Below are 22490 nucleotides of genomic sequence, written 5' to 3'. Positions count from 1 at the left end.
AATTTTTTGTTTATGTTTGATAACGTTGACATAGTACCAAAGACGTTCAAAAATATATAGATTGTGGTCACAGTTTAAGTATATCTTAAACCGTGATCGTGGTCGTATAGAGTCTGATATTAAAAGTATACCACAGAACAAGGTTTATAGATAATAGAGGTTGCCTCACAGTCGAATTTATGAAATATGAGCAGTGGGGGTAATACGTCACTGCCGTACACGCCGTCGTACATCGTAATACCGTATACGTAAATACGTAATAAACTGCCGTACTGTTCTCATGTTTTTTGAATTTTAACCGATATTCTAAAATTTTTTCTGTAATATTATATTCACTTGTGGAATTATGAGTACGAGAGGAGGCTCAAGTTTTGCTGTTGCAACATGTATTTCTTATTCTGGCAAAATAAAGAAAGATGGAAGGACTGATGTATCATTTCACAGGTACCTATTAATTATATTATTATATTATATTATACTTTCAATTAAATTTACTAATTTTATATGTTGATTTTACCCCCGTTTAAAGGTTTCCAAAGGACACCGTTCTTCAAAAATTGTGGGTTCAAAAATGCAAGCGTGCAGATAATTGGAATCCTAATACGTCATATGTGTGTTCAGAACATTTCAATACCGATGACTTTGAACGTGATTTGAAAGCTGAACTCTTGGGAAAAAAACCTGTCAGGAGACTGAAATTAAATGTATTGCCTACAGTAAACTTACCCAACTGTCTATTAACTGAAACATCAACAACTTTAGGACGCAGAAGTAGAATGGAGGCTAAAAAGTATAAAGAGGTATGTTAACTGAATTATGAAATTATGTTTAAACTGTATTAGGTATATCTGTTAAGTGTTTGTTAGTTATAACTTAACTAATTATTAATTTAATTAGCCTGGAGCAGCTTTATTTATGATATGAATAATAACTCAAATTCATAAAAATATATTCAATTACATCTTAAAATAAATTAACTCAATTCAAATCTTGGCATAATTATACACATATTATACATATTTCAAATATTTTTTTTTCAATTATTACTGTTCAGTAGATTAGATTATAACAAAATAGGCGGTACCTACTAAAAATGAAATTTTTTAATATGAAGAATAAACTACTTATTTTACTCTAAAGTATAATTACAATTTTATTAATGCATTCCTTTTTTTTCTTTTTTACAGTGTCATAACGAGTTAATTGAACAACAGTTAATGGAACCAACTGTATTAAAATTAATACCACCTAAAGAAAATCATGAAATATTGTACAAAGATTTGTGTAAGCAACATGAAATTTTAAAAAAAGAGAATGAAAGCATCAAGAATGAATTAATTTCATTAAAACAATCTGATTTTGAATATAGGAAGATCAATGAATCTCTGAGACATACTATAAAAATTATTCAAAAAAATTTGAAAACTACAAATGTATCTCTTATAAAATTGCAAAATACTACAAATAAGCAAATAAAATGTCTAACTGAGAATAAAACTCGTATTATTGAAAAAAAAGCAAGAGANGATGACTTAGATTCTGACACAAACAGTGATAACAGTGAAAAATCAAATATTAATGAAATGACAGAAGACGCTGTTGAGTATTTAGCTGGATGGATAGCTAAAAAATATAGGCAAAAATTTCCTGAACTTGGTTGTACTACAACAGAATCAAAGATTAAATCAATAGATGATCATGACTATATACTTCCTTCGTGGATTGATTGTTTATCATATGGTGGCCTGATAGTCCCAAGCAATAACTTTAAAAAACATATTTTTAGAGCTGAAAGAATTTTTAGAAAAATTACCAAGCAAAAAATCCCCAAAGGACCAGGTATAGTAAAACAACTTTTACATAAAATAATGAATAGAATGGATATCGAAGAAAAGTATAGACCAGTTATACATACATTTGTAAGGCAAAGGATCTTTATTCGTATGAAATATGCAAATAAAAATCATCAAATTCTAGTTTCAAAAAGAAAAGCAAAATTACAATTTCAAAAACTTCAAAAGCTGAGAAAACTTATGACTTGAAAATTTATATAACTTTATAATTTGTTTATTGTATTGTGTTTTTAAATGAAAATAATTAAAAAAAATTTGTATATTCTGTATTTATGGGCTGTGTTTTTATTTTATTATTACAATATTACCTCCTCCAATTTATTTAATAAAAATATTATAATTTTAGGAATCATTTACATAAATATAATGAAAAATATTGAGTATAGAAAAGGTATTTGTAAATCAAGTTCAATAGAGATTGTTATTTGTTATAGATACATAGCTTTATTTTACACTTAGAGCATTACGTACCTAGCCCCACCCACAAGTACAGTAATTAAGCATTTTAGTGGGTACGAAAATTGAAAGATCAATGAAAAATTAAAATAAACAAGTGTCGTGTACTGCAGTAATTGAATTCGTGGTGTATGGCAATGACGTCATATGGCAGGGAATGAATGCGGGGGGTTCGTTTTGTTTACGCGACTGTGAGGCAACCTCTATTATCTATGAACCTTGACCACAGAATAGGAGAAATTTCGTATACCATGATAAAAAATAATTTATCATGATCACTGAATGATATATAAAACAACATTGTTAGTACTATCACTACTATCTTTAATCGTGCTATTTAGTATACAAACTACAAACCATATTGAATATCGTATACGAATATTAGAAATAATAAAACGAATTGTTGTATTCCCTGATACAAACTACAAAGTAAATCAATTCTGTATGATTCAATGTTCTGTGATGATAGTATCTGTGTTTTTGTAACTATTTCTGTTAATTATTATTATTCACTTATTTGTATTTTATATAATTTTAAAGATCCTTTATAGTTTAAATTGCAACTAGCAACTCGCAATCATGAGCTAAGATAAAATTATATTATGATAATTTAATTTATTTCAAAAATATTAAAATAAAATTAACTCTAATATACAATTTATCACTGTAATAGACATTATTTGAATATAAAGGTAAATAGTTTTTACCTTAAGCGTTTATGGTGGAAAAATCTGAATCAAGTCAATTATTTCTTATTATTGTAAGTAAAAATGACTGAACCAGTTGAAAAAGACAGTTCCAAGACGACTGAAGTAAAAAAAGTAGTAAAAAATGCTACGGATTTACAACGTTTGAAACTCGAAAGACTTATGAAAAATCCTGTAAGTACAACCCAAATGATTTTATTGTTGTACTAAACAACTTAGCCCTAGTACTCGATGTATAACTCAACTCCTTAACACCGGGTAGGCATTTTGCGAGAAATCTGTTTAGAGAACTCAATTTAGTGAAATTCAGTTATGATAAACACTACTTGGATATACTTTACTTTCTGTGAAAATCAGACCTGCCTGAACAATAATTACCCAACAGCAGACTGGATATAATAGCACGGTGTATTTCTGTTAAAGTGTAACTTTGAATCACATTTAATTTGCGCTTTGCAGGCTAATCAACTTAGGTATGTACAGCTTGTGCATACATGATATTTTTCGGACACCTATAGTATGGTATAAAGTTTAAGAGTTTTCTACTTGTTAAATTGGCCAATATGTTTGTTTTGCTGTTAATAATTGTAATAAGTTGGATAACATTAAAGAGGTATTTTATTAAATTTTTAAAGATTCCCCTATTTGTGTCAATAAATATTAGTAAATACTAAATATTGATAAATGACAATGTTACAAAAAAAGATATGCCTATAGGTAACTGTTATTATATTTATTTGCAGAACGATGTAACTAATCTGATTACTGTATGCGTAGGATAAACCTGTTTATATACCTGAGCCACGATCGGACAAAAAATCTCCTCACGTTCCCGAATTTGTAAGGAATGTTATGGGATCAAGTGCTGGAGCTGGCAGTGGTGAGTTTCATGTTTATCGACACTTAAGACGCAAAGAATATGCTAGACAAAAACACATACAAGTAAAAGCAGAAAAGGTGAGTTATTTTATGAAAATAAGTTTGTATTAGATGTAGATATTTATATTTGTTTATTTTTTTTACAATAGGAACTTTTGGAAGAAGCCTATCGTCAAAAAATATTAGAAAACAAACAAATGGCTGAAGGGCGTACAGCTAAGAAAAGAGCAAAGAGATTAAAGAGAAAAAAGGTTTTAAGGGAAAAATGTAAGATGTCCAAGAAAAGTAATTCTACCAATAGTGTTAGTGAAAATGAATCTACTAGTGATGATGATGACGATCAAAATAAAACTGAGGCATAAAATAACACAATATTATAATGAAAATAATGTTTATGTAAAAAGATGTAAATAATAATAATCAATCAATAAATAGTAAAAAATTACTCTTTTTACACCAATGGTTTTTAGTTTTATAAATCATGTTATATTAAAGTACAATTTATAATTTGTATAAAAAACACGAATTAAGATAGTATGGACTAGAAACTGCGAACTAAAACTCTGTTTGTAGATACCTTGTTGAATTTTTTAACCTAATAGTTATGATAAATTTGATTTGAATGAACATTTTTGTTTAAAATGAAATGTGTATTCAAATTTTGGCCTGGGACAATGTTACATTTTTTTGGTTATTTATCTTGGTTTTCGTCTTAAAAAAGGTTGCTAACTCCTGCATATGAGGACATGTTGTGTGTTCTCCATACAGTGTTTGGTACGTGATGGGCTCGGCTACCTCTTATAAAACAAGTAGTTAACTAAATATTAAAATACTGAGGAAGTTGTTTTGCTACATAGGGTGGTCAGTAAGCATAACTTCTAAGATTATTTTACTATATATTTATATAGGTTGGAAATTTTCTATTTTTCTAATAGGAAAGGATGAACAAATACTAGCTAGTATAAGTTATATTATTATGTTTAGTATTTACTAACTTTACCTAAGACACAGCCCCTCAGTTGAATTATAAGCATTCTTATCCTGAGAGAGTATATCTGTTATGGACTTAATAAGTCAATACTTACATACGGTATGACTGTGTGAATAGGTTTATGGTATAAATAGCTTAAGAGAATATCTGTACTCAATCTACTTTTACTCTGATACTCTGATTCACACATAACAGATAAACACATTAAGTAAAATTATTATTTTAATGTTTTTGAGTAATCTTGGAGTAAAATTACCCAATACCCATTCAAAAACTTAAATACCCATTTTAATTTACAAAAATATTCTACTAGTGTTAGTGTTTGCAGGCACAAATATTTTTTAATGTTTAAATAACTTAATAAAACCAATAGGTAATTTAAAATTATACATACATACTGCTGTAATAATATCTGGTGATTTTTATTATATATAACATTTTTTTTTATTACATCAATTACATTTGAACTATATATATTTTATTAATTATTATTTAATATTGTTATGAAGACATCTGTAAAAATAGTCAGGCACTTGCATTGTTTTCCAAACAATTCTGTAGTATTTCTTTAACGGTAAGTTCAACTTGTTGAGCAAATAATTTATTAGCTACAGCAATATCTGTGCGTTCGTCAAAGATATCTGGTTTAGGAACTCGTCGCATTCTAAGTTTTGGTCCTTCCATTTCTTCACTCCTTTGGGCTGCAGCAGGCAGTAAAAATATATCCGAACGCACGGATGTAACTGATACGCACATGCGACCTAATTGATTTAAAAATGTTATACAGTCTTCACTAAGGGTGGGAAATACCTGACATATTCTGACTAATGCTGGTAGCGTAGGCATATAGAGTTCACGGCGATCTTCTTGAGTCAATACTGTAATAAAACAGTGATTATTATTAATTATTCAAAAATGTAATAATATAATATGTTTTTGATATTACCAGACAGAAAAGTGTACATAGTGTTAATGGCTAAACGTGCCAAGCTTAACGATTTTGGCAATGGATACTGTTGGGAAATATTAGAAATAAGATCAATGGCAAATATCTGTTTCTGAAAATCTGGTTGGCTCAGAAGTTCCGCAATAAAATCTAGACAAATGTGCATGGATGGAATTCCTAGACAGGTAACTGGAAGTAATTCCCTAGGATATCCCTGAAAATAGAAAAATAAACATTAAAATAAAACAATAGTTTGTAGTAAAAATATTTAGTACTGTGTTATACAATAAAAATTTAAAAGTACCTGAAAGTGAACTAATTTTGCAAGTGGAGGATCAGCAATAAACATTTGATGTAGGAATGAACAAACGACACCTCGAACTTCTCTCAATGTCATCATGTTAGAAAATGATTTCTTTGGAATAAATAAAATAATTAATTAGTTAATTGCTAAATACTATCATCAAAGATGTTCCTTAAATAAAGAATCATTTAAATATTATTTGAATATGAAATGGACGAATAATTGCATTACTTAGCATCATCCTTGAATTTTCAGTGATATCTTAGTTTTAAGTAAAATTAAAAAAGAATTAGGTACAGACTACAATAACAATGAGTGTATTGAGTTTTTTGATATGTTGACCTAGGTAGCTTGATGCAAGTTAGAATTTAAATGTTAAACTGATAATATATTTTAGAATTTTCCAAACAAAGATCTGATCTCAATTTACTTAAAAAATTATTAAGACTATTTAAAAATAGGGGGTTTTTACAGTAAATTTTTTTTTTGGTAAATATTAAAAACAAAAAAAAAATTTGATGTAAGACTAGGTTTGGCCAAAATCTAAAAAAGCACTTTTAGAACACAAAGTATACCAGAATTCATAGTTAAGTTTATGCATATAATTGTTGAAATAATTAATATCAATAAAATTATTGTCCGTTAATTAAATTAACTGTAATTAACAAGAGTATGTTCTATTCAAAATAAGCTAAGACTATCCAGAAAGCGACCAGTTTTCATTAGGTAATACCTAATTACTACCCCAACTGAGTCCACAATGTTATATAAGCATGTATTTATCATACAATAAAACCACAACTAAGCACAGTTGACTGCTTGGATTGCTCCAAAATTTAAATTTCTATTAGTAAAATTATAAGTGAATTAAATAATTATTTAAATAATAAAGTATATAAAATCTCTTACAATATTTTTGTTTCATCTCAAACTAAATTTTTAAGTAAATAAGCTTACTTGATCATCTTCAGTTTCCAAACAAGCCTCTAATAAAAGTTGCACTGCTGCACTGTCTTGTGCAGCTGTCAACACGTTTTTATATTCTTCACGGTTATTAGTTTGAGTTAATTGTCCAGTAGCAAATATTTTTTGATTAACTAGACGAGATAAATGACTTCTAGAAGCTGCTAATGATGATTGCAACACTCGGATTACAATACTTAATACTGTTGGACACCTAAATAAATGACAAATGTATTAAAGTTGAACTAAAAATCAATTTATATTTTACCTATAAACTCTAGCATCACATTGCAAAACTTGTAAAGGGTCCTGAATTAAATTTTCTTCTTTCAATGCACTTGTTCCATTGCTATGTTGTAAAGCCTTAATAGTAAGTGCCCACAAACTACGAGGCAAAACTGTATTAAGTCTTAACCACACTTTTTTGTATAGTTCTAAAAATAACAATTATTTAATGTTATTCTATGTTTATTTTTGTGCATGGCTCATTTTGACAGGGATTAGACTTAAAGGCCTGGTTTGGTGCGCATTGAAGGGTAACCTTGTACTACTCCCCCATACCAGACTCATTATTCTTATTCAATTTACAATAAAAAACAATATTTTACCTTGGATATATCTTGAAACGTTAGAATCTAATGTGTTTGGTAGGAATTTTAATATGGTAGGAGCAAAGGGCCAAATTTTAATTGGACGTTCCGCATACAACCTTTTCAAAACAATTCCAGCTCTTTCAGGGCGTTCAACCATCATGCTTAAACCTAAAACCATACTCAATTTAACAAATAAGTTTGCTATTAAAAATAAATTATTTTACCATACCGCTTTCTATCATTTCTGTAGTAATGTTTTTAGCTTTGTGTTGCAATACAAATTGACTTTCTGATGTTGTATCTTCCATCCAGTCGTCAACTAAAGACAAATGAGGAAAATGTGTAGCTAAGAGTCTTAATAAAGTAGAAAACAAACTAGAATATGGATGCTCTTTTTCTGCTTGTTGAATTATATATCGAATAGGGATGTCAGCCAAGAATTCAGTTTTGTATCTGACTAGTCCAATTAACTGTAATCTATTGGGCTGAGAAGCCAAAGACATACTGTTCTCCTCGTATAAAAGTAAATAATACAGCAATAGAAGATGAGCTGTAAAAGACTCATTACCAGTTTGGTCTAATACTCTATCACCAAAAACTTTTAAAATGTCTTCTTCTGTAATCGGTTGATTAACAGCTAATTCTTGAGTAGCTTTATTGGGTACCACTAATATAGAAGTAACATAAGCTTCAATTAAAGAAGGTAATAATGGATGTAATGGTGAAACACTTGCACAAATTTGGCTAGAAAACAAAATAATTTTAATTGATGTCTATTTCAAATTATTAGTTAAATTCTATAGCATGCATACTTGTATATCCATGTTTTAATGTTAACGCGATGTTTAGTAAAAGCTTGGCTTTTTAGTAACTGTAAAACACAGTGAATAGGTAAAAATCCAGACATGTTGGCATTTAAATTTGGAGTGACAGGTATATTGACACTTCTAGAAGCTACAACCTAACATCAAAATAAAAAATTACAGAATTTCAGATGAAATATTGATAGGTGGTAAAAGTCTTACTTGTTCAGGAAATACGTCTTGAGTGAAAATTTGTTTCATTTTGCCCATCGTGCTTTGTCTGATGTTTATTCTCATTCCTAATGTATTGCACATATGATCACAGATCCATGTTAACTGGCTACTATGGAAATGTATAGCCATCAGCAGTAACATTTCTCCAAAACTTGCAGTTGTGTCAGTTGGCCTAAAGTAATTGTATAACATTTTAAATTTGGTAGAATTTTGAATAAGTAAGTTCCACTTAAAACATAAATAATAAAATATTACTTTCCAAAAAAAGGAGACTCGCTTCCTGCTAATCTCTTTAACCATTGCACACATTTTGCTTCATTTTCTGGACTTGCGAGTAAGGTATTGCAGCATATCATTATACACAATGAAATCGTGACAAACCTTACGCCTTCAGGTGTTGAGGGTGGATAACATGTAGCTAAGGACACAAGAGAAGTGATTTCTTCTTCCTGAAATCTGCCAAAAAATAATATCTTAAAATTAATATAATTTGATATATTTTTAAAACTGTAGCTTAATTTAACATACTTGATACCGGCAATTCCTTTCAGTGCACAATAAAGTCTTAGTAGTACACTAGATTCTACTACACTTGAGTTGGGTAAAGTGTTATCTTTCACATTTTTCAATAAGTTTTGTAATTGTAATAATAACTCATCGCGCATATTTTGAACAGCAAAATTCACAGAATCTTTTGTTCTCTAAATAAAATAATTGTAATAATAATATATATTTTTAATCAATGAATAATAATATATTGTATTTGTGCTCACTTTTTGTCGGATGAAAAGAGAAAACCAACTTCTGGCCTGTTGATCATTTCCAAGTAATAAGCCAGAAATGAATGTCACAAGATCATTACTACTTGATAATTGTTCATTATTCTGATTTGAAACTTTGTAAATTTTATTTTCCAATGTCAACATGATAGTCAAAGCAGGCATTTTACTAAGTTCAACCTATACATGTAAAAACATAAAATAATAGGAAATTATTTTTTTTCTCATATACATTTAGTATTATTTACATATCAATCCCTAATAAGCTAAAAGACATAAGTGACATATTTGGCCATAATTATATTTTTATATCAACGATTTGAAAAATCAATTGTATCAAGATCAACTATGTTAAATTGTGTAAATTACAAAAAGTAGTTAAAGACTTAAGCCGTATCTTGTTTAAAACATGTATAAATAACTAACTAGCTGAATAATCCGGCTTCGCTCGTTACTTTATCTTACTAGGACATAACATGGAATATTTAACTTACAGCAAAAATCTGCTTCACTCTATTACTTTTAATATCAGAGTAAATTGACCTACCATCAAATTTAGGGTACAAATATTATTAAGGGCACCTCGAAAAGTTATTTATTGATAGGTATGAACTTTTTAATACATATAAATAATTAAAAATGTTGTCATGAACCTTACAACCCCACATCCACTATGAGGACAGAATTCTATAGAAAACAGTTGAAGATAATAATTGTGTTATAAAATAAATACTAGTAGCATGGTAGTTACGGTAAACAGTTTGAGTTTCAAAAAGAAATAAAGTAGTTGCGCTAACCTGAAAGTACCTATTAAAAAATAATAGAAGCTCAGAAGCAATCAAACATTAGTTAAAGAAAATGTGCTTACACATTTAGCACGAATGACAAGTGCAGCAGGTGGATACATAGCACTTAACTGAGTTAAGACTTCCATTCGAATGCGACTACCACCATTTTCTTCTTCATATCTTTCTGAATTTTGTATTAAACTTGTACAAACTAAAAACATTTCATAGTAAATTATATTATTTGTAAACCGATTAATTTATAACTCACCGTCATAAAAACAATCCGGAAAATTAGCTACAATCCAACAAATGAAAATGGGACCATGTTTCACATGAAGCAACACTTCTGCAATGTCTTGAACTGTAAGTATAGCTGGTAATTCAGAAAGAGCAATATTTAATACATCACAAACTTCTGGTATGTAAACTGGGTAATCAAATAAATCTGACTGTTTGATATAAAATTCTGAATTTATTGAAGACTGTACACTATGCTGCTTTTCGCGATGCTCTTGAATCTTAATGCATGATGGAATTTAAACAATAATTACCATTTTATAATTGTTTGTTATATTAATTGCTATACCTGTGAAGAAATATACAAGATTTCACTCAAAACAAGTCTCAACCGCCGAGTAGAGTCACTTCTTTCAAATTCCAGGGACAATGGATTTTGTAGCGAATGTATAAGAACGCTGTCAGCTTGAGTACTCCCCAACTTTTGTCTTAAAAATGTACACAGTTAAAATACTAAACAAAAAGTGTTTCATGTAAATTGCCAATATAATTTTACCTTAATATTTGTTCTTTTTTAACATCTATTTCTAACGAGTGAAAATCAATCGACAACAATGCAACAATGGAATTGACTAGTTCTATTCCCGACAACAATGTGAGTACATCCTTTTTGCCATCGGCGTAATCGGCCATGTTGTCAGCCGATGATATTAAACTCATCCGAACCAGACATGGCAATACTGGACGGATGTCTTTTGCCGACAACTTGCAAAGTTCTACTATATCGACATTGAGCAGTGCTTGGAAAACTTTGTGAGACACGTTTAAATTTACCGTCATGATTGTAATGAATTAAAAACCATACACATGACATATACCGAATTACATAATATTTTTCAAGATCAGCTTTTGCTGATGCGGTCGCATATTGACCATTTCAGACCAGAAAAAAGAATAAGAGCTAATTTTTGAAAAAAACGAAATCCATCATCAGTTTGTTTTAACTTTTGTGTTTAATGTTTTATCATTTATGATTATGATTTATTATTTATTAATTTTATTCTGATAAAAATATTTTTGATACCACGGTTATCTAACACTGGACCACGATTTAAAATATCTTAAATCAGTGACCTCAAACAGTCAAACTCAAATTACCTACGGGCTGTATATTTTTTCAAAAAAAAATTTGCGGGCCAAATTTTAAATGTCATTTTTATACTTATACACTAAAAACTAAAGACAAAATGAAGGCAAACATACATACAAAATCCATTTATTTAAATGTGACTTAGTATATTATGAAATTACTTTTATTATAATTACTATGGCCAAAAATATTTATAAAAATATAAACGAAGTAGTTGTTTTTATTTGACTTATTATTACTACAAAATTATCATTGAAAAAATATTATATAACTACATTTAACCAAATCAATATTTTCTCTTCTTATATTATGAAATAATTTTATTTGATGCGAGAGATTTTTTTTTAATTTTTCAAATTTTTCTTCGCGTAATTTTCCTACAAATTTATCGTAAATCTCAGTATAAATATATTTTTGTTCAACATTTATTTTTATTGCGGGCCACATAGAAAGGGCACGCAGGCCGTATTTTTTAGACTACTGTCTTAAATCGTGTTCTAACCCGACATCATTACTCGGGGGCCGAGATATGCGCATGGGCGTGTGAAAATTATTAATTATGAATTTATGATAAATTTGGAGCTAAAGTAAATAGTCATTGTATGTAAATCGTTTTCCCATAAAAAGTCGTATTACAATAAAAACCCATTGATGGCACAAAAATTGGTATTTACGTAGACATATAATTGATAAACTTTCCACAGAACATAAGTAGGTATTGGAGTATACACAATATTGAATGTAAATATATGATTTTAAAAATTCAAAATCAACAAATAGGTTTTCTAGTCATACACACATCATCAAATAAATTTTTATAAATATACCTGCTATAACTTGCACCTTTATAAATATAATTGGCCAAAATGAACTTTACCACCCCATGCAAATTTTTATTTTATTTCAAAATATTTTATTTTTTGAAATTATTTTTTTTTGTGAAATGTAGAGTTGAATTACAGGTCTCTTCGGGGGAAAGTCGGAACTCGGATGTTCATCAAAAAGAAACGGATCCAGAATGCCAAATTCTATAGAGAAAACTACAACAACGGATTAGCAAAGAGCCAGATAGTTATGAATATCAAAGACACTTAGAGGCAGGTCTTAACATCCCCTTCAATCGTAGATATCAGTATTAAGGTTTGATGGTAACATCGCTTATATCTGTCATAACACACTTCTCAATTACTAATTTACTGCTCATTAATTATTATTGTATTTATGTTACACAAACTACTAGTATATTATAATAATTAATAAAGAAACATTTTATACTAGAAACATCAAGTAGGTGTCATTCATTCATTCTCAAGTTGATTTATATATCATATCAGACATCAGTCAGGACGTAACATTATCCTCTCACATAGGCGTGTGCACGGGGGCAGCAGAGGCAGCATATGCTGCCCTTGGACTTTATTTGGGGCTACCGGGGTCGGCAAATATTAAATAATGGGCCTCGGTAAAATTATATTTCCACAAATGATTTTTTTTTTTTGTCAAGTATAGATATGAATATTTTATGATTATAGAATTTATCAGTATAAAACTAATAAATCTGTCTACTATAAAAACTGTACAACTGTTTATCCAAATAAACAAATAATCAATACAACTTTAATTTTGATACCCAATAGCAAAAATAGTAAAACTATGGGCTGGGTTTAATGGTGAATTTGAAGAATGGACCGAATTAATCTCTTGCTGCCCCTGAAACCGGAGTATAATAACCGACGCCAATGCTCAAAGAATACAGTCCTTTTTTATTGATTTTGAAAATCATAAGAATAAAGTAATGATATTAGGGAATAAATAATAAATATATCAACACTTGCCATCATAATTAAAAAATTTAAATAAATCATGATTGTTAATTATCTAACATTTCTAAAAATAATTGTAATAATTAATTGTATAAAACAAACATTAATAAACATAGTAAATGTGTTGCAATTTGAAAAAAAAATTGTATAAAAGAAATTTTATTTTATTCCTAATGATCAACAGTTATTAAAATTAGGTTTAAGCAAATAGAAAAACAATTTATGCAATAATAACAAAATTAACTACTTCTTTTTTTTACCCCTGCCACTACCACCACTATTTTTGATTTTCTTATCAGGAGCCGGTGATGGTGATGCTGCTTTTTTACCGGCTTTTTTCTTCACCTAGACATAGAATGATTGAAGTAATTAGTAAAATAAATAATATTTTTATAATAAATATTTAATCAATATTGTTTGTATATACACACAATTGAAATCAAGGCATCATTTGCGATATCTTCGTCATCTTCATCACTCATATCATCAATCTCATGTTCATCTATCAGACCTTCAACATTATCTACGGTTTTTTTATTCTTTTTTGTTACGTTGAATGTTGGTGCACTTTTATTATATGCTCTAGTAAAGGCACTTTTTACTTTAGCTGGGATGTCAGACATAAGATCTTTATGGCCAGGCCATGAAGATAGTTCATTGAGAGATTCCACATCATCTTTCACAAGATGATAATGATTCATAAAATCTAAGGATTTATGAACACCATCACTGCCTTCATCAATAAGAGGTTTGAGAATCTTATCTCGTAGAGTGGTTAAGTAATCAAGATTTATTGCTTCCTTACTTGCAGATAATCTAAATTATTTATTTAAAATTTAACATATTTCTTTACAACTAAGTATAGACTGTAAAGTGTATAGTGTATAATATATATTATATACGGTATATACATATCACATACCTTATTCTCGTATGAATTTGTAATTCTTGTAAAAGTCTGTTCATTTTATTTCCCTTGGAAAATTTCCCTAGCCAAGCTGGGAAGTTAATTTGTTTACTTATATGACCTCTCAGAAATTCTCCAGGGCAATAACTAGAAAATATAGCCTAAGCCAAAATATAAATAGTTATTAAATTTAATAATTTTAAAACCATACATTTGAGATATATTATTTAAAAGCATTTTCATAATGTAAATTTATTTTATATTTGATTAGTTATGTAAGCTCTTCTAGATGGGAGTACAGTCTTGTTGGTGGTAACCAGTCTCCCCCTGCCATCCTAGTGTGAGTATTACCTGAATGGTAGAAGTGTGCATAAGGTTGTTACGCAAACATCTTAAGCTAGAACTTGAGAAATGTTGAGCGATAGGTTCTACATGTATAATTATTACTATTATATACGTTGTTAATTGCTAACATAGTTGTAGTTTGTTTATAATAAATAAGTCATGAGACACTTTAACGAGACGTTTGATTTATTTATTGGAGAAGTTAACGGTTACTTGAAAACTTTGAAAAATACCTAAACATTTCTAATAAAAAAATTAAAGATTGTTTATACTTCTATTATTATTATAAGAATGAAATTGTGTTTTTCAATTAAATCTTTATTATTTCTTAGCCGTTATTAAATAAGTAAAAATAGTGAAATATAATTACTTGTGCAGGGAGTAAGCTCCAGTTATTGGTAGATCTAATTTTTGCACTAACTATGTCTCCTATTCGTATGCTGTCTGCCGCTAATGAATAGCGTTCAAATGTTTTCCATTTAGAACCTCTAAAAAATTAAAATTAAATAAAGAAAATTAATGGTTATCTAAAAACAAATTTACTCGACATCATGAGGAACAGCAGCTAAATAATTTTCTTGAACAAATAATGGTGATATGTTATAATCATAAAAGAAAAGGTCACATTTATCAATAATATTCATTGATTTGTGTTCTTCAGCAGAAAAAACTTTACGCACAACGTCCCATGGGCCCTAAAACAACATTTTTATATAAAAATAAGAATAGCTGAATAAAGATATCAATTATACATTACCATTTTAATATATTTTTTGTTTATGTTTAAATTATCTTTTCCTGCAGCGACAACTGACAAATGATTGAGTGTTAATCTAATATCATTATCTGTACTAGCAATAATTGAAGATAATGTGTCTGGAGAAATTTTTAATTTTTCTTTGAAACAAATACTCATCATAGCAGCCTAAAATTTAATATTTTAAGTACCAAAACACTTGGATATTAAAATTAAGAAGTATTCATACTTTAATTTGTTCTAATTTTGGTTTATGAAATCGAAGATCAAAACAATAGTTGGACAATGTACGTATTTTTGGATGATTTCGATCATTACACATACATATTACTGGGCATTTGGCATTTTTAATTAAAATAATTAACTCTTGTACACCACCTCGATCTTCATTTCCTGCCATACCGTCAACTTCATCCATTAATAGAGCATGCTTTTTAGTTACAGATTTTCCACCCAAAAAGGGACTCAAAGAAGTTGAAGATAAAAGTTCAGATACATGATTTTGCAATTGTTTCTTGGATCTTGTATCAGAAGCATTAAATTCCACAATATCAAAACCCAATTCTTTACATACTAAATGAGCAGTTGTCGTTTTTCCTTAAATCAAATTATTAATAGTATAATTTTTTTAAATCATATATTTTATTCCAAACACTTACCAACACCAGGAGAACCAGAAAGAAGAGCGGCTTTGAAAAATGCTCCATTATCATCTTTTGCCCAAGGACCTACCAAAATGCATTGATACATTTTGTTGTCATAAATTTTAACTAATAAACTAATTATAATATTTGTGATCTAACTTACTTGGTCTAGTTAATTTTTTATTGACCCCTACTCCATGGTTTGAATACCAGGATTTTAACCAATTTACCAGTTTATTAACATTACTTTTTTCGCCTGTTTGGCCAATAATTTGTTTTAATGTTAAAGGTTTATACTTTTCCACCCAAAGTTTTGATTCAATATTGCCCATAAGGATAGCAGATTTAACTGACTGTGAAGGAGATGATTCTGTAGCATACCCACTTTCCTAAATGTTAATTAATATAATAAAATATGTGCCTTATAGAAAATGTAAGTAAGCAATAATATACATACTTGAGTGTCTGGAGAATCTACTGGACTAATTTTAATTTTTTTGTTTTCTGGTGTTTTATTAGGTGATATTTTTCTTTTAGAGCCTGATTTACCAATAGTTGTATTTTCATCAACAAAATTTAGTTTTTTTTTCGGAGATTCAATTTTGATCCTATTTGTTTGGTTTTCAAGTCCCAACTTTACTGGTGATAGTGATGGGCTTTTTGTTTTTAGAGGAATAAGTGTTGATTGTTTTGTCGTTCTTGGGGATGAATTGGGAGTTGAGATAGATTTAGATGATGATTTGGGCGTTATAACAATATTTCCCTTACTAGCTGGTGAAACTGTAGGTGTTCTGAAAGTATCATATTTAGCTGGAGAGTTTTTTGGTGTAATTTGATTTGATTTAGTTGGAGATTTTTTGGGAGATATAGAAATATCATTTGATTTTGATTCATTGAGTTGTTTTTCAATGTTGTCCAATTCGCCCCATTCAAAATCAAATTCTTGTTCAAGCAGATCAACCTAAATAATAATAAATGCATTAATTTAATTTTTTTTTTTTTATATAATTGCTTTTTATAAACGAAACAAAACATAATATTTTGTTTTATTCAATTCAAACAAGGATAATTAAAATATAGGAACAATTTATAACAAATGTATAACAATTTTAGAAAGACTACTTACCTATAACAAATATACATATGTACATCAAAATATATATAAATAATATTAAAATAAATATAAAGTAAGTTAAATAAGTTGTTAGGAAATAAGTATTAAGCTTAAAAGAAAATTATAAGACAACAGTTGATGTAATATACTTTCAAATACCGATCTAAATTTTATAAGGTACTCTAATACAGTAGTATTTACACCTACTTAAAATAAAATCTTTTAAAAATCCTTTCATTAATACGCACTTGAGTTTTTTTTTTTTGTTTTATCACATTGATTGTGGTTTGTTTTACTGGTTCTGAACCAAAAACATCCGCTGGATTAATGAGTTTTCGTTTTTCAGGTAATATTTGTTTCTGTTTATGAGCTGGTGTAGGAGGTACTACATCATCTTCATCATCACTTGATAGTACATGCCTTTTTTTAGATGATTTTCCTTTTTGATTTGGTGTTATTGTATGTTTTAAGTCTTTCTTTTTGTTGGTCCCGTCAGTTTTTGCAAAGTATGACCTTATATCCTAAAATTAATTTTATTCTGAAGTACTTTGTTGTGTATATTTTTGAACAATAAAAGCATTTCAATTTTAAAAAAATTGAAACACAATCAATAGTTATTACTTAATTTTAGTTAATAATGTATAATGTATTGAGCAATAAATATTAAAATACTTAATGTTATGGCCATACTTACTTTAGGCATGTTGCCTAAAACAGATATTACGAGCACTGAGTATAATAATGTGAACGAGTGAATAGTCTCGAGTAGGTATCTAATATCTAACTCTATGGAGATGTTGTAGATAATTTTAACAACTAGACTTTCGAACGCATAGAAAAAGGAGTTTAAAACTAACAAAAACCATGAGAAACACAAAACGTCAAACACTAAACCGCCAAAAATCCATTATTATTTTTTTATAATATTTAAAATTGCATTATATTGTATCAACCGGTAATCACGATAATAACATAACCACAGAAATATTTACGTCTGTAAACAACAACCTATACCGAAAAGATTAAAGTTTGGAGACGAAATTAACTCACAGGCCACAGCTGTGGAAAAAGACGCTAGCGCTCTCTATTATCACAATTTAAATCACGAACTAATTACCACACTTAATAATTTAAATTTATGTCATAGATTCTGTTCCACGATTTAAGATATATATAAATACTTTATGTACTTTAGGTACTTATTACATAGCCGCATACAAAACTTTGTTATTTTGCATAACATATGGTATTATTTCTACAACACTTGAGATTTGAGACTTCATAGGATATCTTCAAACTATAAAAAAATATTTATTCAAATTGGAAAAATATAATACAATTAAGTGCTGCATTCCTTATTGTATAACACTATACAAGAGTAGTACTTTTGGTATACCCAAAGCATCATTAGATTTGTGGGAAAATGCACTAGTTATGAAATTAAATGGACATTTTCTCATTTGCTAAAAGCATTTCAAGGAAGAGGATATTATTAGGACATGGGTAACTGGTACTGAGTATACTTAGTAGAATATCTTTTGGAAGAATGTGGTTTCTCGTATCTATTAACTGCTAAATTTAATCAGGACTAATAAATATATTAGTTGTGTATTACAGATTGATTATTATAATAAAATAATAAAATAATAAAATTTATATGACTTAGATTATAAAATTAAATTACTGTTAAACTTGTACAGATTGAAAGCAGACTTCAATAAAATGTTTGGAAAATAATATAAAATTGTTAAATTAAATATTTACATTAGTAAAAAGAATTGCAACATTTTAAATTTAGCAGGCAGCCGGCAGCGACACGATAATGTACTTTTCTCTCACAGAGAGCGCTTGCTGTAATTATTTCCAGCATCATGAAGAACTCAAATTGGTACTCACCTTATCATATTTTATTTATGCCGATGGGATACTTAAATTTGTAGTATAGGTATAATATTATTCAGTGTTCGTGAAATGGTATCGACTATCGGTATGATCAGATAATAGTTTTTGAAAAACGGAAAACGGAAAACTAAAAATTAAAGTTATTTTCTCATTTTTGTTCTCAGTTCTTACTTCTTACTTATCGAACCCAACAGTACCTACTTTATATCATTAATAATGTTAGCTTGTTGCTACCGGATAGATCTTCCCCAACCAAGGGCAATGAGTCTTCGAGCAACCATCAGCAAAGGTAAGAAGTGTCGAGTGACTTTTAGCCACCAATAACAGAAATGTATTAAATATATTTTTTTAATATTTAGTTCCAATTTTTTAATTTAGCCGTGGGCTAAGGCCTTTATGTGCCACGGCTGGTTAGGAATCACTAGAAATTGCAATTATATTTTGGTTTTTTTATAATTTTTTATGCTTTTGATTTTTATAGAAGTTTTTATGGTTTTGGTAATTCTTAGGTTCATAATATTAGAACAGCAACAATCCTTTCCTTAAGATCAGATCAATTACACTTACACTATACCGTGTGCTCGCGGACACAGTGTACACTTTTACCATTTATAACCTTGTAATTAATTTAAAATTCTGTTTATGGGACATTCAACTAGATTACTAGGCTAATGGGTTATACATTTTTATGACTTACAATTTTTTTAACTCGTACGCGTACACAACACAACTTTATTTTTTTTTAATAGCAACCTCTATTTTGAATTTCATTTATGGATTGATCATATTTTTTCAAGTAATGTTGATATACCAACTTGTAATCTAAACACAAAATTGGTAAAATTAAAGCCATAGTTATGAAAAAAAAAATAAAACATAATAGGTATCACTAAATTTGATTTTTATTTTTAAATATTGTTCTTAACCTCCTCCTTACTCAATTATTTTTAGTGACATTTTGTTTTTCAGAGAAATTAGACAATTTGCATGAAATGTGTAAAAATATTATTACTAACCAAGCAACAAACGATTTAAAAAAATTATTTGATGAAGGTGCTCTGATTTCAAGAATGTGCTGTAAAGTAAGGAAAAAATTTCGAGGAGAAAAACTTTTTAGACGTCTTAAACAAGTAATTATCAGTTGTCTCAAAAACACTAGCTATGCACCTATAAATTAATGAGTTAGTTACTACTCAATATATTTTGTATTAATTTAGATTTCTGTTTCAATAAAAAAACTCTATCAACTAAACATCTCCGAGGTTATATTAATTTTACTGTCAACATTTGATAATGGTATGCCAACAAAACAAGCTTGTCAGTGGGCTGGTACTCGTATTTTAGCAGCTTTAAGCCTGATCAATCAACTACAGAAATTTGGTGAAGGAACAGCTCAACTGATAGTTAAAGTGTTCCAGAATGGTCAATGTTGGTTAGAAATGAACATTGCCCTTGCTATGGTTAGCAGAGTGTGGATACTTACCAAATCATTGAACAAATCATTTTCACGGTCCTATCAAAATTTTAAGCCTCTAGTGAACCAATCAAAGATGTCTGAAACCAAATGGCTACCAAATTTTGAACTACCTGAATGCTTAAATAATAATGTTTTAGAAAATAGTCAGAGGTAAATGTACATAAATACTAAATCACTAAACCTAACATTCATCCCAAGATAAGTCATACAATTTTAATAATAAATCATTTTATTTTATTAGTGAGCCAATTGTGGAACTTGTGGAAAGACCAGGTTCTGTTATGTGTCGTAAACCGGAACCAGAAGATCCAGTTGTAAAGAAAAGAAAAAGACCCGGAAAACAAATTAGAATGTTAAAAGAGAAACATAAAAATAAAATAAAAGTTGTTAAAAAACAAAAAACAAAATAATTGAATAATATAACATTTTTTTTCTATGTACATATTTTACTCCTTTTGCTGTATTTATGGTAATTAGCCTTTTAAAAATTATATCTCCTTGAAAATGAGTTTAAGCAATCAAATAAAAAAAATTATACAAAAAATTGATCAAATTTTAAATTTCAAACTAAAAATGGGAAGGGGGGCATGGGCGCCCGCAGGCAAATGAGTTTAAGCAATCAAATTAAAAAAATTATACAATTGATAAAATTTTAAATTTCAAAATAAAAATGGGAAGGGGTGCATGGGCGCCCGCAGGCAAAAGATTTTTAAGAATCAAAATAAAAAAAAATATGGAAAAATGTATTTTAAAAATAAATATTAAAGTCTGCAGTCTACAATATCATTATTCCTAAACTCATAGTTTTATTTACAATAATAAGCTAATGAAATAATGAATATTTATGTGGCACTGACTGACCATCAAAAATTAAAAAACGGTTTGGAAATAATTGAACTAGAGTTTAATTTTCAAAAAAAAAAAATGTGAAGGGATTCATGGGCGCCCTCGGGCAAATGAATTTTAAGAATCAAAATAAAAAAAATTATAAAAAAATATTATAAAGTATAAATTTAAAAATAAAAATGAGAAGGGGTGCATGGGCGACCGCAGGCTAATGAGTTTTAATAAACAAAAAGAAAAAAAATTATGTGCATTAAAAAAAAATATTAAAGACTGCAGTCTCCAATATCAGTATTCCTAAACTCATAGCATCATTTACAATAATTCGATCATGAAACAATGAATATTTATAAGGCACTAACTATTTATCAAAATTCAAAAACATGTTTTTTAATAATTGAACTAGAGTTAAAATGTGGAAAAAAAATTGAAGGGGAGCATGGGCGCCAGCAGGCAAATGAGTTTTAAGAATCAAAAAAAAAAAATATATATGAAAAATATGATAGAATATAAATTAAAAATGGGAAGGGGTGCATTGGCGCCCGCAGGCAAATGAATTTTAAGAATCAAATTTAAAAAATGTATTAAAAATGTACATTATAAACAAATATTAAAGACTGCAGTCTACAATATCAATATTCCTAAACCCATAGCTTTATTAACGATAATTAGAACATAAAACAATGAACTTGAGTTAAATTATTGAAAAATAATTTGAAGGGGATTATGGGTGCCCGCAGGCATATAAATTGTAAGAATCAAAATAAAAAAATATATTTAAAAATATTATAAAGTATAAATTTAAAAATGAAAATAGGAAGGGGTCTATGGGCGCCCGCAGGCAAATGAATTTCAAGTATCAAATATAAAAAATGTATAAAAAGATGTAAATTAAAAAATAATATTGAAGACTGCAGTCTACAATATCAGTATTCCTAAACTCATAACTTTATTGTCAATAATTAGATAATGAAACAATGAATTTTTAAAAGGTA

At 28.6% G+C, this 22490-nt stretch overlaps 5 protein-coding genes across 6 annotated transcripts; 3 read left to right on the top strand and 2 right to left on the bottom strand.

Moving 5' to 3' along the window:
- The first annotated feature begins 124 nt into the window (after positions 1–124).
- Positions 125–2126, top strand: LOC111038338. Its single transcript, XM_022321383.1, has 4 exons — positions 125–444; positions 530–800; positions 1188–1524; positions 1779–2126. The coding sequence occupies exons 1-4, from the start codon at positions 347–349 to the stop codon at positions 1784–1786; spliced, it is 714 nt and encodes a 237-aa protein (XP_022177075.1). The 5' UTR covers positions 125–346; the 3' UTR covers positions 1787–2126.
- A 518-nt stretch (positions 2127–2644) lies between these two features.
- Positions 2645–4311, top strand: LOC111038339 (PRKR-interacting protein 1 homolog). Its single transcript, XM_022321384.1, has 3 exons — positions 2645–3190; positions 3794–3973; positions 4045–4311. Exons 1-3 carry the CDS (start codon positions 3080–3082, stop codon positions 4255–4257), a joined length of 504 nt encoding a protein of 167 aa, XP_022177076.1. The 5' UTR covers positions 2645–3079; the 3' UTR covers positions 4258–4311.
- A 723-nt stretch (positions 4312–5034) lies between these two features.
- On the bottom strand, positions 5035–11373 carry LOC111038335 (integrator complex subunit 2). Its single transcript, XM_022321378.1, has 16 exons — positions 11090–11373; positions 10883–11021; positions 10565–10814; positions 10377–10507; positions 9503–9688; positions 9258–9430; positions 8985–9185; positions 8718–8901; positions 8505–8653; positions 7922–8436; positions 7708–7860; positions 7368–7533; positions 7094–7313; positions 6137–6247; positions 5833–6046; positions 5035–5764 (listed from the first exon to the last, which is right to left on the bottom strand). Exons 1-16 carry the CDS (start codon positions 11371–11373, stop codon positions 5412–5414), a joined length of 3429 nt encoding a protein of 1142 aa, XP_022177070.1. The 3' UTR covers positions 5035–5411.
- A 2292-nt stretch (positions 11374–13665) lies between these two features.
- On the bottom strand, positions 13666–18259 carry LOC111038344 (replication factor C subunit 1). The gene is made up of 12 exons (XM_022321389.1): positions 17968–18259; positions 17522–17794; positions 16617–17120; positions 16323–16548; positions 16175–16243; positions 15745–16112; positions 15516–15683; positions 15302–15453; positions 15129–15246; positions 14429–14574; positions 13938–14322; positions 13666–13851 (listed from the first exon to the last, which is right to left on the bottom strand). Exons 1-12 carry the CDS (start codon positions 17974–17976, stop codon positions 13750–13752), a joined length of 2520 nt encoding a protein of 839 aa, XP_022177081.1. The 5' UTR covers positions 17977–18259; the 3' UTR covers positions 13666–13749.
- An 888-nt stretch (positions 18260–19147) lies between these two features.
- Positions 19148–21096, top strand: LOC111038349. 2 transcript variants are annotated; one of them, XM_022321398.1, is made up of 5 exons: positions 19148–19260; positions 19340–19464; positions 20145–20305; positions 20393–20802; positions 20894–21096. In XM_022321398.1, exons 2-5 carry the CDS (start codon positions 19392–19394, stop codon positions 21060–21062), a joined length of 813 nt encoding a protein of 270 aa, XP_022177090.1. In that variant the 5' UTR covers positions 19148–19260; positions 19340–19391; the 3' UTR covers positions 21063–21096. The 2 variants fall into 2 exon arrangements, with proteins under 2 accessions (XP_022177090.1, XP_022177091.1); XM_022321399.1 differs by having other exon boundaries at positions 19174–19464; positions 20229–20305.
- The last annotated feature ends 1394 nt before the right edge of the window (positions 21097–22490 follow it).

This window comes from Myzus persicae, unplaced genomic scaffold (genome assembly GCF_001856785.1).
Source record: "Myzus persicae strain clone G006 unplaced genomic scaffold, MPER_G0061.0, whole genome shotgun sequence".
NCBI classification, from domain to species: Eukaryota; Metazoa; Arthropoda; class Insecta; order Hemiptera; family Aphididae; genus Myzus; species Myzus persicae.
The sequence above is the reverse complement of the archived record's forward strand: the minus strand, read 5'-3'. Positions and strand labels throughout refer to the sequence as shown.

What these genes read in the sequence shown, in the direction of transcription:
- LOC111038338 (XM_022321383.1), top strand. Translation starts at nt 347, where the DNA reads ATGAGTACGAGAGGAGGCTCAAGTTTTGCTGTTGCAACATGTATTTCT. An exon ending in ACTGATGTATCATTTCACAG is followed by an intron (nt 445 to 529) that starts GTACCTATTAAT and finishes CCCCGTTTAAAG; the next exon opens with GTTTCCAAAGGACACCGTTC. An exon ending in AGGCTAAAAAGTATAAAGAG is followed by an intron (nt 801 to 1,187) that starts GTATGTTAACTG and finishes TCTTTTTTACAG; the next exon opens with TGTCATAACGAGTTAATTGA.
- LOC111038339 (XM_022321384.1), top strand. Translation starts at nt 3,080, where the DNA reads ATGACTGAACCAGTTGAAAAAGACAGTTCCAAGACGACTGAAGTAAAA. An exon ending in AAAGACTTATGAAAAATCCT is followed by an intron (nt 3,191 to 3,793) that starts GTAAGTACAACC and finishes CTGTATGCGTAG; the next exon opens with GATAAACCTGTTTATATACC. An exon ending in TACAAGTAAAAGCAGAAAAG is followed by an intron (nt 3,974 to 4,044) that starts GTGAGTTATTTT and finishes TTTTTACAATAG; the next exon opens with GAACTTTTGGAAGAAGCCTA.
- LOC111038335 (XM_022321378.1), bottom strand. Translation starts at nt 11,373, where the DNA reads ATGACGGTAAATTTAAACGTGTCTCACAAAGTTTTCCAAGCACTGCTC. An exon ending in AAAGGAATTGCCGGTATCAA is followed by an intron (nt 9,186 to 9,257) that starts GTATGTTAAATT and finishes ATTTTTTGGCAG; the next exon opens with ATTTCAGGAAGAAGAAATCA. An exon ending in CAAAATTAGTTCACTTTCAG is followed by an intron (nt 6,047 to 6,136) that starts GTACTTTTAAAT and finishes TTCTATTTTCAG; the next exon opens with GGATATCCTAGGGAATTACT.
- LOC111038344 (XM_022321389.1), bottom strand. An exon ending in CAAATTCATACGAGAATAAG is followed by an intron (nt 14,323 to 14,428) that starts GTATGTGATATG and finishes TAAATAATTTAG; the next exon opens with ATTATCTGCAAGTAAGGAAG. An exon ending in ATGATGCCTTGATTTCAATT is followed by an intron (nt 13,852 to 13,937) that starts GTGTGTATATAC and finishes TTCTATGTCTAG; the next exon opens with GTGAAGAAAAAAGCCGGTAA.
- LOC111038349 (XM_022321398.1), top strand. Translation starts at nt 19,392, where the DNA reads ATGTTAGCTTGTTGCTACCGGATAGATCTTCCCCAACCAAGGGCAATG. An exon ending in TTTTTAGACGTCTTAAACAA is followed by an intron (nt 20,306 to 20,392) that starts GTAATTATCAGT and finishes GTATTAATTTAG; the next exon opens with ATTTCTGTTTCAATAAAAAA. An exon ending in GTTTTAGAAAATAGTCAGAG is followed by an intron (nt 20,803 to 20,893) that starts GTAAATGTACAT and finishes TTATTTTATTAG; the next exon opens with TGAGCCAATTGTGGAACTTG.